The following is a 12,390-nucleotide window of genomic DNA, read 5'->3' as shown; positions in this document are numbered from 1 at the left end:
TTTAAAAAAAAAAAAAATTATTTATTTATTCATGAGAGTCTCAGAGAGAGAAAGAGAAGCAGAGACATAAGTAGAGGGAGAAGCAGGCTCCCCGCAGGGAGCCCGATGTGGGACTTGATCCTGGATCCTGGAATTATGCCCTGAGCCACCCAGGTGTCCTTTCTTCTAGTCTTTAAAAAAAAAAAATTAACAATGCTTATCTGAGTGCCTTGAACATAATCCTTTAGTACATCTTTCAAATTTATTAGATTGAATTAATTTGTAGATAAGTAAATATGTTTAGCCTTAATTTAATTCATAGAAAGGAAGAATATAATGGTTAGTTCTTTTAAATGGTAGCCTTTATTAGTAAATGTGAACTTCCTTTTAATTTGACTCCATTAGCATAGCAAAAACAACGCCCCCCACCCCCCAAAAAAAATGTCATGGGGTGAAGACTATCTTCTGCACTTCTGTATTTCAAAAGCCTGGAATGTACTCAATATATACCTGAATGAATAATACTTTTTTTTTTGAGATTATCTTAATGGTAAAAAATGAGAAAATGTAATGGTTAATTTTGAGGAATTATTTTAACCATGAAGCATTTCTTTTAAAGATTTTATTTATTTATTTATTTATTTATTTATTTATTTATTTATTTGAGAAAGAGAGCATAAGCAGGGGGAAGTACAGAAGGAGAAGGAGAAGAACACTCCTCACTGAGCAGGGAGCCCCTCATGGGGCTCAATCCTAGGACCCTGGAATCATGACCTAAGCCAAAAACAGATGATTAACCAACTGAGGCACCCAAGGGCCCCAACCATGAAGTATTTTATATGAGTGTCTAAGACATGGGGTCTTGCATCAGATCATTGGGGTTTGAAACCTGCTCTATCACTTACTAGCTATATTACCCTGAACAAGTTTCTTAATCTTCCTGTTCTTCTTGGGGTTCTTCATCCATGAAATGGAGATAAGAATAATAATACTTATGGGGTTAGGAAAAAGGATTAAATTTTACCTTGTAAAAATATACTATAGAGTAGCACTACTCACAGTAAAGGTCTAATAAACATTAGCTGCCACACTGCTGCTATTTGTGTCTTGATACTGCACAGCTGGTGTATGATTTCTGTATACATCACCAACACAACAATAATGAACCACAGAAATGAAACATGCACGACTAACTAGATCTTTGGTGTTGTTAACGTGTGTGTTGTGCAGTATGAAAGACTAGTAGGGCAGACTGATACATCTGTAGGATCTCTCACTCTTTCACTCTATGTAACATGAGAAAGGTGATGGTTTCCAAAGTCACATGGTAGCATCAACTATTCTTTACTTTTTTTTTTTTTTTAAGATTTATTTTTTTGAGAGAGAGAGGAAGATAGTGGTGGAGGTGCAGAGGGAGAGAATCTTCAAGCAGACTCCATTGAGTGTGTAGCCTGACGTGGGCCTGGATCCCATGACCTATGAGATCATGACCTGAGTCAAAACCAAGAGCCAGAGGTTCAACCGACTGAGCCACCCGGTTGCCCATTCAACCTTTCTTTATAACACTTGTGCAAGGCAGGGATAGGTAATCTGAGGTATTCAAAAGGTTTGTGAGAAAGGAAAGTTATGAGAACTACTATAAAGTACCAAAAAGTATGAAAGACTAGACAGTATGATCTATGACAGTGGAGATCACATCAATCTTGTTCTCTGCCTTGTCCTCATGCATCTAACACATAGTAGGTACTTTATAAGCCATTCATAAAGTAACTGAATGAGTACCTCAAGAATTAGTGCTCATGGAGTCTATAAGTGAAAACTAGGTCACCTTATATGCATCGTTAATGTTTAGATACAATCACACTTTTGTTTCTGAGGAAGAGAGTGTCCTAACCATAGTACTAGGAACAAAATGCTCAATTTCTGAGTGTTTCCTCTCCACACCCCAGCACGTTATTGGAGGGAGAGGGAAATTTTTAAAAAATGCTTTGAACATATTTCTTTGTCAAAACCCAGTCTTCGATGCTGAAAATGACATGTTTCTATTTATCAAACATGTTCAAAAACCTCAGAAGGTTTTTATTGGGCTTATGCATATAAGCATCTATATTGTATTCCAAGTATGCCATATTCCCACATATAGCTGCCAAAACAATCGACAGACTTAAATTTGTATAAGCCTAACAATATTTTTGGTTAAAGTACTGGTTCAAAGAACACGAAGAGGTAAGAAATGGCCTGTAGTTCACTTTTGCATTTACTATTGGAAGCCTAACACCCATGAACACTATCACAGTCTTGCAGTATGCCTTTTCTTTTGTTTCTCCTTCCCTCTTTACTCTTTTGGCAAATGAACGGTATCGGGAAAAGCTCTAATACAACATACCAGGCAATATAGTGTTAAAGTGCTGCTTGAGTTGCTGAAGAGTTAGTGGGCAGGCATTACAATTCACTGTAGCTGTAATAGAGGGTAATGTCACTTTAAGACATGTGATACTTTACAGAGGAGGGATGTATTGAAACAGACTACTGCTACTTACAGCACCGTATAGCAGCCCTGCTCCTACATTTTGCTGCCTTACTCTGCCCCGAATGCATGGGACTGGGGATGTTCCGTCATTAACTATAAACTGATTCTCATCAGGATCACTTCAAAGGTCTCATCAAGCAGAGGTGACGCCAGGAGATGATTTAAAGGTGAAAATGACAAGGTTTCCACCCCTCAAACCTTGGCTCCTTTTCTGACAATACAGGCTGAATGAACCTGATGTCTTCTTTACTGTGGAAATAGCATTGGAAGAGAAAAACATATTTTTTTTTAAATCCTGATAAAGAAGATTATTGGGAAGCTCTTAAAAAAAAAAATCTCCAGTTGTGCACAGATGGATTTTAGAAAGTGTTAGAGCTTTCCAATGAACACTAATAGAGTACTCTGCTCTTGGCTGGATCTTTCAGGTAAGAAGCCTCTTTAAGGATTTAAGATTCAGAAAGCAGATTTGTAACCTATTCAGTCATATCTAGAGAACTGTGTAAGGCTGGATGCATTATTTAGTGGAAAACACCTATTAACATAGAGACAACCTCTTGGTGAGAGAGTGAGCAAGGAGAGTGATATGCAGGAACCTTGCTTGGAAGTGATACTGAGAATTGAAGAAAGTTAAATTAAAAAAAAGGGAAAAGAAGGAAAATACTGCAAATGTGAAGTCACAGCAATCTTTTTAGGTGCTAAAAGCTATGAAGGTGAAGAAATGAGCAAGAGAAAGCAGAGTCATTGAAAAACTGTTAAGTTTTGATTGTGGTAGGCTTTTTTTTTTTTAAAGTTTAGATGAATTCCTAGTGCATTTTAACTGAAATTCGCAAGTAGTCCATGCATGCCACAGTCACCTCTATTTTGTCTTTCTATCATTTGGAGGGTATTTTGAAAAGGCCCCTAAACGCATTCCTAAGATTCGCAGAAGGGGTGTTGCTATTTATCTCTTTTGAAGAGAATGCATCTATGTTATACTGATTGTTCTGAAGACAATGAGGCTAAATCTGTTGTGTACAAAAGTAAACAGCGGGCAGCGAAACTAATTATAAAGTGAATGGTCCATCTGAAACACAGAGTGAGGCATGAAAGGCACCATGCTGTTGCAAATAATGTTTTCCTACTTTGCACTTAATTATGGTTGTCACCATTTGTCTATTATAGTCCTTAACCCCCTTTTAAAGACTGCATCTCTCTCCTAAAGCCCAGAAATTATCTTGTATTATGTCTGTATACACACATACATACAATGTATATTCCTGCTTTCTGAACATCACAGTTTTTGAAAGAGTGCCAATTTCCATGGATAAAGAAACCACGCTGGGAGGTCACTAGCAGATTTTGAATGTATAGTTGAAATACTTATAGTGTATAATTTAACAGTGGAAAAATTCTTAAAAGGAACAATCCGGTTTGCAAAGCTCTCTAAGAGAAAAAGAATATACTTAACTGGATTCTCGTGTAGAAAATGCTTCCATATCACTGGCTGAGTAAGGACGATGCTTCAAGTTTGATTAATTTGGCAATATGAAATGCAGCATAAGGTGTTGTTTGAGAAATTGGACAATATGCAGCGCAGTTGAGCCTCTGTAGCTCTAAGATCTTTATAGGTGCAGATAAGACTGTCAAAGTTTCAGCGCCTGAGAAAAGGTATATGTTCATCCATAAATACATACACCACCTGTGTATGCATATTCATCAACACTATACAACACATGCCACAATGGGATCTTGGGAGGCAAAGTAATATTGTAAATTATGGCTCGCTCTAGGATAGAAGCATAGATCTTGCATTTGAAACTCATTCTGGCTGAAGACAATTCCTTCTGATTTTAAGTCCAGCCAAAAAGACCGGCTCTATCAGGAGATTACAACATGCCTCTGAGAAATGATTACTTAGTTTAGAAGACAGCAGAATGATTAAAAATTCATGACTGTAGAATTAAAAAAAAAAAAAGAATCCACTCTTTCCTTTCAGGCTTATGTCAGACTTACAATGAAGTTAGAACGAACAGGAGTATGCAGCTTTTCAATGCCTGGAATAACTATAGTTTAAAGATCATCGTGTAAAACAGGATGTATAGTCAGGATACTGTGTTTCAAACCGCCTAACCGGTAGTCAAAAACTTTATTTATGTGTTTTGGCAGTCCTTGGAGTTTGGTTTTGCAGAATTTCAAAAAGAATTCGTGATCTATTGGAGAGGGCTTTCCTTTAAGCCCACTTCATGGCATGACCTCTGCTGGGTTATTAATTCCAGCCGGCAAAGTAGCAAAGGGGACATGACGTCCGAGACCCTCCTTCCTCATCAGTGGGACTGACTGAGCTGGGGGCTTGAAGCTGGGGGTAATCGTTGCTGTCTCATGTTCTCTTTAGAGAATGGCAATGGTCTCTGCGATGTCCTGGGTCCTGTATTTGTGGATAAGTGCTTGTGCAGTGCTCCTCTGCCATGGATCCCTTCAGCACACTTTCCAGCAGCACCACCTGCACAGACCAGGTAAGTGCCCGGCTAGCTCCACTGCAGCCTCCAGTCTCAGCGCTGTCACCTTAACAGATGGTTGAATGTAAGTGACAGAAAGTGCTAGAGTGCGGGCAGCTTGCCTCTGAATTCCAAGACATATTGTTGGCTGGATGCTTTGGGAAAAGGTGAGGGGGATACTAAAATGCCTTAGAAGTATTTCTTACAAATTTCTCAGTAATTAAAAAAAAAAAAAAAGATTTCCTCTAAGAGCCTCCCTACACTCTTCCTCACACCTTAAAAAAGTCTAAGTCATTGGTTTTTGGATACTTTGGCCAATAACAAAATAGTCTGCTGACGGTGGGATAACTTGCAAGGCGGCTTTTTAGAGAGGCTATTTATGATGTTTGCAACCAGTACAATAATGTGTCTATACTCCCGGGATATCCTATCCAGTGTCCATACTATAATAATGTCGGTGTGTACATGGCTAAGAATTTTTTGGGAACGTTATTGCCAAAACTAACCTTGGAAGTAGTTTGTTGATGAAAAAAGAAATGTAAAAATAACTTACTATTTCTTGTGTGGTTTAATTTGTCTCCTTTCCTTTCTCCCTTCCTTCACTTCCAGTTCTTCCAGTTTGTTCGGTGGCTCTCTCTCTCTCTCTCTCTCTCTCTCTCCTTCTTGGCACATTCAGGAACAAGTTCCCTTTAGCCTGACCCCCCCCCCCCCCCCCAGCCCAATATTGAATTTTGATTTCCGGACGCATTTGGTTTTCTTCGTCTTTCTGTTTAAAGTGTGTTTCTGACCCTTCCATGGCCTCACTCTTCAGTCTGGATTTTATTCTCTTTCTTTTTGCCTTTCTCAGCCCTCCAGCTCGAAGGTCCTTACCCTCACTGGTTCTCTGAAAAGGTTTCCTTCCATATTCTGTTTGGCGTCAGCCTTGGGATTCATTCACCCCCCCCCCACCTGCGCCCCCCTCCACCTGCGCCCCCCTGCACCTGCGCCCCCCACCCCCCCCGCCCCAAATCGCCGAGTGCGGGCTCTGGGGACTGGTTGCACCGCCAAGCGCCTGATCTTCAGGTCTGAACCACTGCCAGCCCTCCACCCCCTCTCCGATGCCCTCCTGGCCTCCTCCCAGTCCCAGGGCCGGCTCCCGCGGCGCGGTGCGGCGTCCACGCCTTTGCCTTCCCGGGTGCGCAACCGGCCCGGGCAGCGGTGCTGGGCTGGTCGGCGTCGTGTCCAGCCACACCTCCCGGGGATCCGCGGGTGGTCCCGGGGGCCTCCCCGGGGCTCTGCTTCCAGGCTCCGGGCAGGACGGAGAGAGCGAGGGTGCAGCCCGGGGTCCTCCCGCGCGCCCGCACCCGGCTGCAGGGAGCGCGCCAGCTGGTTAGCGGCGGGAGCCCGGGCACCCTCCCCCCAGGAGGGGGAGGGGGAGGAGGAGGAGGAGGAGGAGGAGGGAGGATGAAGGAGCAGGAGGGGGAGGGTCTGCACGGCCGGAGCCCCGGGCAGCATCAGGCCCGCGGCCACCCTCCCTCCCCGCGCCCCGGGTCCCCGAGGGAGGGCGAGGGGGCGCTGCTGGCCCCGCAGGTGGGCGTGGACCCCGCTCGGCCGCCCCCGCCGGCGGGTGCAGTTCTGCCTCTGGGGTGCTCAGCCCCGAGTCCCAGGCTTCGGTGCCCAGGTGGGGGGCAGGGCGAACGTGGGTTCGGGAATCTCCGGCTCAACCTCCAATCGGCTAGTCCCCCAGCCTGGGCTGGCGACAATGTCTGATCCGTGTCAGTCCTGCAAGGAACGCGGGAAATCTGCCTTCATGGTAATACTTAACAGTAAAGAATTCCTAACAAAAAAACAACGATCGGGAGTGTTTTAGGGACCTCTCACGTGGTTCCTCTCCGTGCGCACAGAAGGAGGTGTAATGCCCCCCTGCACCCCCAGCAGGCGCCGCCCCCCACCCCCACCCCGTGCACCGCCCCCAATCTTTCTGTTGCCCGGGAGACTGAAGTTCTGAGGGATCGGGTGACTTGTGTGAGCCCGCACAGCCAATAACTGCCACTGGAAGTCAGGTCGGCCTGATGGCACCTCCCTGGCCTGTTTTGCAAGGAGGGCATCCTGTCTTCCAGGGTACCAAATAATCATACCAAGTAGCCTCTTTGGGGGCGGTGCGAACCGTTTCCCGTAATTCGTGAAGACTCCCCAGTCATGTCAATCCATGGACTCTTTTGAACTGCAAACCCCTTCTGAAAGGTGGGCACGGCAGACCTGGTGAGAGGTGGCACGTGGTGACAGGTGACAGCAGTGCTCGGGACTGGCCCTCATCCCTGTTGCTTACCATACAGTGGCATGACCTTGGGGAAGTCAACTTTTCTCCTCTGGGCCTGATTTCCCATTGAGGGGTATTGTGGGGTGTAAATAAAATAATCTGGTGACAGTGCTTTGTAGACTGGGAGGTTCTTCATAAATAGCGGTAGCTCCTGACATCTCCACTTAGTAGACTACAAAGGTACGTGTCAGAGATGCTGAATGAGTCAAGGTTTGCTGTTCATAGAGCTAATAGTCCACATAGGACAAAAATTTTGTTTTCATCTCATGATTTTTTAAAAAAAATCTGTGCTACGGGGCTAGACTATATCACCAAATGCTGCATGTCTTTTAAGCTCAAGGTGTGTAGTTGTGAAACAGAGTACACTTTGCATTGGGCTTTCACTTAGACGATCTCTGTTCATCAGTTAATACAGGAGATTTTTTTTGATCTGAGGTTATGGCTCAGCTACTTGTAATAAGTAAACTCAAACTTTATGGGGCTGGTTACCAAAATATTATAACTTTCAACTGAGAAACGAATTATTAAGCTCTGACAAAAATTGAATTCAATATTTGTTTTTTCCACTGTCTACTGGTAGAAGTTGCTTTTTATCACCAAGGCCTGTTTGATTTGTATGTAGATACCCCAAGAAATTGTAGCACAGAACCCAGTTTCAGCCCCAAGTGCTTATACTTTTGAGGTCTATTTCAGATTCATTGATTAAATTAAGAAACTACACACACACACACACACACACACACACATATATACTCTTTTCTAGATACAGAAAGATTAAAATGATATCAAACTGAAAGTCCAACGGTTCTATGTAATAGGCTTATTCAACTTTCTTGGGTTTTCAACAATAGCTGCAAAGATTAAAGCGATAGATCTTGGACGCAGCAATATCCTAGATTATTTCAGTCAGAAATGCAATCTCCTTTAATACAATCTGTTTTGATTTTAAGAGCAAACGTATGCTTTTTTTGATGAGAGTTGTGATGTTTCCCTTTGTGGGTCTTCAATCTTCAGGGACACTAATGAAATGTGTATGAAAACAAGAGAGAAATCAGGGCCAGTTATCTGTGACAATCCACCCCTAAATGAGCAAATAAATAAATAAATAGCTGGATAAATGAGCAAAAAGGAAAAACATAATCTCATTTTCTCAAATCAGTTAAAACAAGTGACATGATGAGAAAAAATGAGACACGGGGCAGACCCTGAGCTTTGCCACATTTGCCTAAGCTTGAAAAATCGCCTCTTTCATAAAGCAGGAGCCGCCGGACACTGTATGCATACCAAGTATCCGGGAAATGTGAAAAATGACAAATCTTTCCCTGAGAGCCCTGAATGGGGCGAGAGTGAAGGCTTTACAGCTGCCTCCTCACCTGCTTAGGAACGGCTGGCCCCCCTCTTGCCAGCCTCTTAGGGGCAGCCTCGCCATCCCCTACACAGTAAGATTGATGGTGTTCCTGGCCCAAGCAGCCAATTTCAGTCTCTCAAGAAATAATCCACTACACTGACAGATGAGTGGAATTTGATGCGATGTTCCCCTCACCAGACTATGCTGCACCTGGATGGCACCAGCCAGTCAGGGTCCTGTAGGGGAAATGGTGAGAGATTTGGGCCAATTTCTGCTGTCAAAACAAGAAATCAGGACCAGTTTCTGTGAGGCCGTGAATTTGAGATCCGTCTTCTCAATGCAGTGGGTTAGTACACAAACAGAATGAGAATATGTTAACTAGAAAACGAGCTGATTTTAATAGATTCCCCTCTAGTCCCTAAGTACTTTCTATTTTTCATATTTATGGTATTAGGAATGCACCATTTATTTTCACTTACTCACTAGTTAAGAAGGATTAAAACAGTCGATCAAATGGCAGTGAAATTCCAGATTACACAAATGAGTAAAATGTGCCGTAGATTAACAGATTTGTAATTTCAATAATTTCATATTCGGCTAAATCAAATTTTTATTTTGGGGATGATACAGGAAATTAACAACTTGAAGAATACCCGGGACTTATATATTATTATTAGTAATATATATATTAAAGCTAGAAGGGGACACGTAATTTTAAAAAGACAGACAAAACAATGAAAACCCAAAAGTGGTGTGTTCCCTTGTTTCAGGTTATTTAAATAGACAGCTTCAACTCTTTATAAGCATCAGTTGTTGCATAACAGGTGAAAAAGGGTGAATGGTTTGCTGGTTGTAACTTTCTGATTTAGAATTAGTTTTTCCCCCTTATGGATATATGAATTATGACAGTAATTTTAATGGTTACTTAATTTCGAGTGTGTGGGTATGTGTGTGCGTGGGGGGTTGTTCTTGAAACTTAATAAAATATGGATCATTTCAAAATACTTTAGTAAGAAAAGATCCTTGGGATTCCTTAGTAATTTAAAATTATAAAGATAAATTACATGAGACAAGAAGTTATAAGTGCCTAATGAATCATTTATTCTCAAGTCACTGCTATTGTATTGACAGGTGTGTATGGAAATGATATATGGAAAGATGACTCTGAGTAGAATTGTCTATGTAAGTTATACTTGGCTTGATTTAAAACTACATTAAGCAAACCATGTATTTAGAAGTATTCATTTATGACTTAATTATTACATAGTGAATATCATCATCCATTTAAAGGTGTGATTTTTTTTGTTAAAATATTAAAAAGCATTCTTGTATATCTTATACTGATTTCTACATTACTACTCAATATTTATTGAAAGCCGCTTAAGGAATATGCTTTGAAATACAAAGGCACATTACAATAAAGGATTGTTTTACGATTGTAGTATAAAAGAAATCATCAGAACAAGGTGGTTGCATATTGGCTTTTTAAGAATTCTTACCAGTACTGGATTGCTAAGTGTAGTGAATTGACCTAAGGATTAGAGCAGACAGGTTGTTATTTGGTGTAAGCTGGTGCTAGTGATAATCCATTGATCATCTGATTGATGTTATTGACCTTGTCTCAGAGTCAGAGTGCAGCTATGGACATTTGCTAAGACCTCAAAGTATCAAAACCAAGTAGAGATATAAATGAATATTTCCTGTCACTCCCCTGAATTTATAAGAAAATTATTATAGTGCTACGTAAATCTTGTTACTTATGTGAGCTCAAGCCTATGGTCTCAATTCATAGTTAAGGAAAACAGATCTTATACCACCCTGAAAACAAATATTTGGAAGTGGCACATGTGAACATTAGTCTTCACTTGTTAATTTCTTAAAGTTCATTTAAGATGACAACTTGAACTTTTTGAAAAACTCTTCCAGTTTTAAACTGTGTGAAAATCTCGAAGCTTGAGTATGCAAATCGGTGCACCATTTTTTGAAAACAATTTGGCAGTGTCTCCCAAAATGTAAAATGTGCAAATCCTACACAATTCCATTTCGAGATGCTTATCCTAAGAAAATGATTGGACAGGTGTGAAAAGAATGTATGTAAAGATTTAGTTAATTTAATGGCAAATAATTAGGGAGGGGTTTATTTCCATCAGAAAGAGATTGGTAAAATAAATCATTGTGCACTGGGCAATGAAATTCAATGTAGCCACTGCAAAGAACTAGATGTGTTTATAAGTACTCTTAACGAAAGATAACCCATGATATACTACTGAGTGAAACAAACAAAAACAAACACCCAAAACAAAACCATGGAACAGAATACCCAATTTCAAAATAATTTCAGAAAAAAAAATATTAGCACAGGCATAAAAAGATGTCGGAAAGGCTATAAAACATTCAATGTACTTATTCCTTAAGCCTGGTGGTAGGATTAGGATGATTTTTTATTGCTTATAAATTATGTGGTTTTTGTTTATATTTTTTATTTTCCTAAGATTTATTTATTTGAGGGGCACCTGGGTGTCTCAGCCGGTTAAGTGTCTGCCTTTGGCTCAGGTTGTGATCCTAGGGTCCTAGGATCAAACACCTTATCAGGCTTTCTGCTCAGCAGGGGGCTTGCTTCTCCCTCTCCTTCTGCCTGCTGCTCCCCCTGCTTGTGCGCTCTCTCTTTTTCAAACTAAATAAATAAAATTTTAAAATATTAGCTATAGAGAGTTTTATGATAAAATTAGAAATGTATCAATGTTCTCAGTTTAAGGAGAAAGAAGAAGGGATGGGTAAGAAGGTGTCATGAAGTCCTTTTCCTTTTAAGAGCCTTAATCCAATAAAATGTCTAGGCCAGCATTTTCCAGTTCACAAAATACTGTACCCTCAAGATGTTCCTTGGAAAAAAGCTATTAAGTGTCAGTGTCTGATATGTACGACTCTTGGAGATTTGCAGTGCATATAAGTGTATACAAGTTCTGGTAAGATTTGCCGACAGAAAACCTGATTGTGTTTAACTAAAATTTTCCAAACATTTTTTTCTTTATTTGGGTAATATCTAAAGTTCCTATTCTTATCACATGCATTGAGAAATGTGAGCCACTGCACTATCCATCTTCTTATCTCTCACTTTTAATAAGGAACTTGACAGGGAATAGGTATTCAAAAAATATTTGTTACATTAAGGAAAGAAAGAATGAATGTTCTGGTAAAATCTTAAGCTCTCCCTCGTTTATTACTGCTTGTGGGATAGATGCATATGTACCTGTGTGTGTGTTTATGATTTAGGGATACCTCAAGTGTAGAGAGTTATGAATATTCAAATGTTAGTATAACATATGTATGATGTGTGTATTTGTGCAATATCTTTGTGTAGTTATTAACTCTATATACTATTTGACAGCAGTTCTGTTAACCAAAGTAACCCAAAGAATATGCTTACAAATGTAGTAAAAAATTAAATCCCTGAAGTTTTCAATCACAGCATGAGTTTTTTTTTCTATAGATTTAAAAAATATTATAAGCGTGGTCTTAAGGGACTGAAGAGAAACTTCCCTTAGCAAATAGGAAAAGGCCTTCTGCTTTCAAATTCTTTGACATCAAGAGAAAAATTCACTTCATCTTTGTAGCAGGGAGAAATAACAGCAATTTTTCCTTCCTTTGGGGTAAAAAGAAAATGAATTATTTTGTTAACTATTTGTGTAAACTAATTAGATTCTCTAAAGTTAGTGTCCTCAAAGCACTTAGAGAGAACCCTGTTATCCTACTATTTCTTTCT

The 12,390-nt window shown here is 40.5% G+C and overlaps 1 protein-coding gene across 1 annotated transcript in view; it reads left to right on the top strand.

Annotated features, from left to right (window-relative positions):
* Positions 1–2,487: 2,487 nt before the first annotated feature.
* TAFA1 (TAFA chemokine like family member 1) overlaps positions 2,488–12,390 on the top strand; it is a 494,714-nt gene continuing 484,811 nt past the window's right edge. The window contains exons 1-2 of the mRNA XM_025456522.3: positions 2,488–2,934; positions 4,881–5,001. Coding sequence (XP_025312307.1) covers positions 4,884–5,001 — 118 coding nt within the window. The 5' untranslated portion in view covers positions 2,488–2,934; positions 4,881–4,883. The remainder of the gene's footprint in view (positions 2,935–4,880; positions 5,002–12,390) is intronic.

The sequence above is a fragment of the Canis lupus genome, chromosome 20 (assembly GCF_003254725.2).
Source record: "Canis lupus dingo isolate Sandy chromosome 20, ASM325472v2, whole genome shotgun sequence".
NCBI classification, from domain to species: Eukaryota; Metazoa; Chordata; class Mammalia; order Carnivora; family Canidae; genus Canis; species Canis lupus.
The sequence above is the reverse complement of the archived record's forward strand: the minus strand, read 5'-3'. Positions and strand labels throughout refer to the sequence as shown.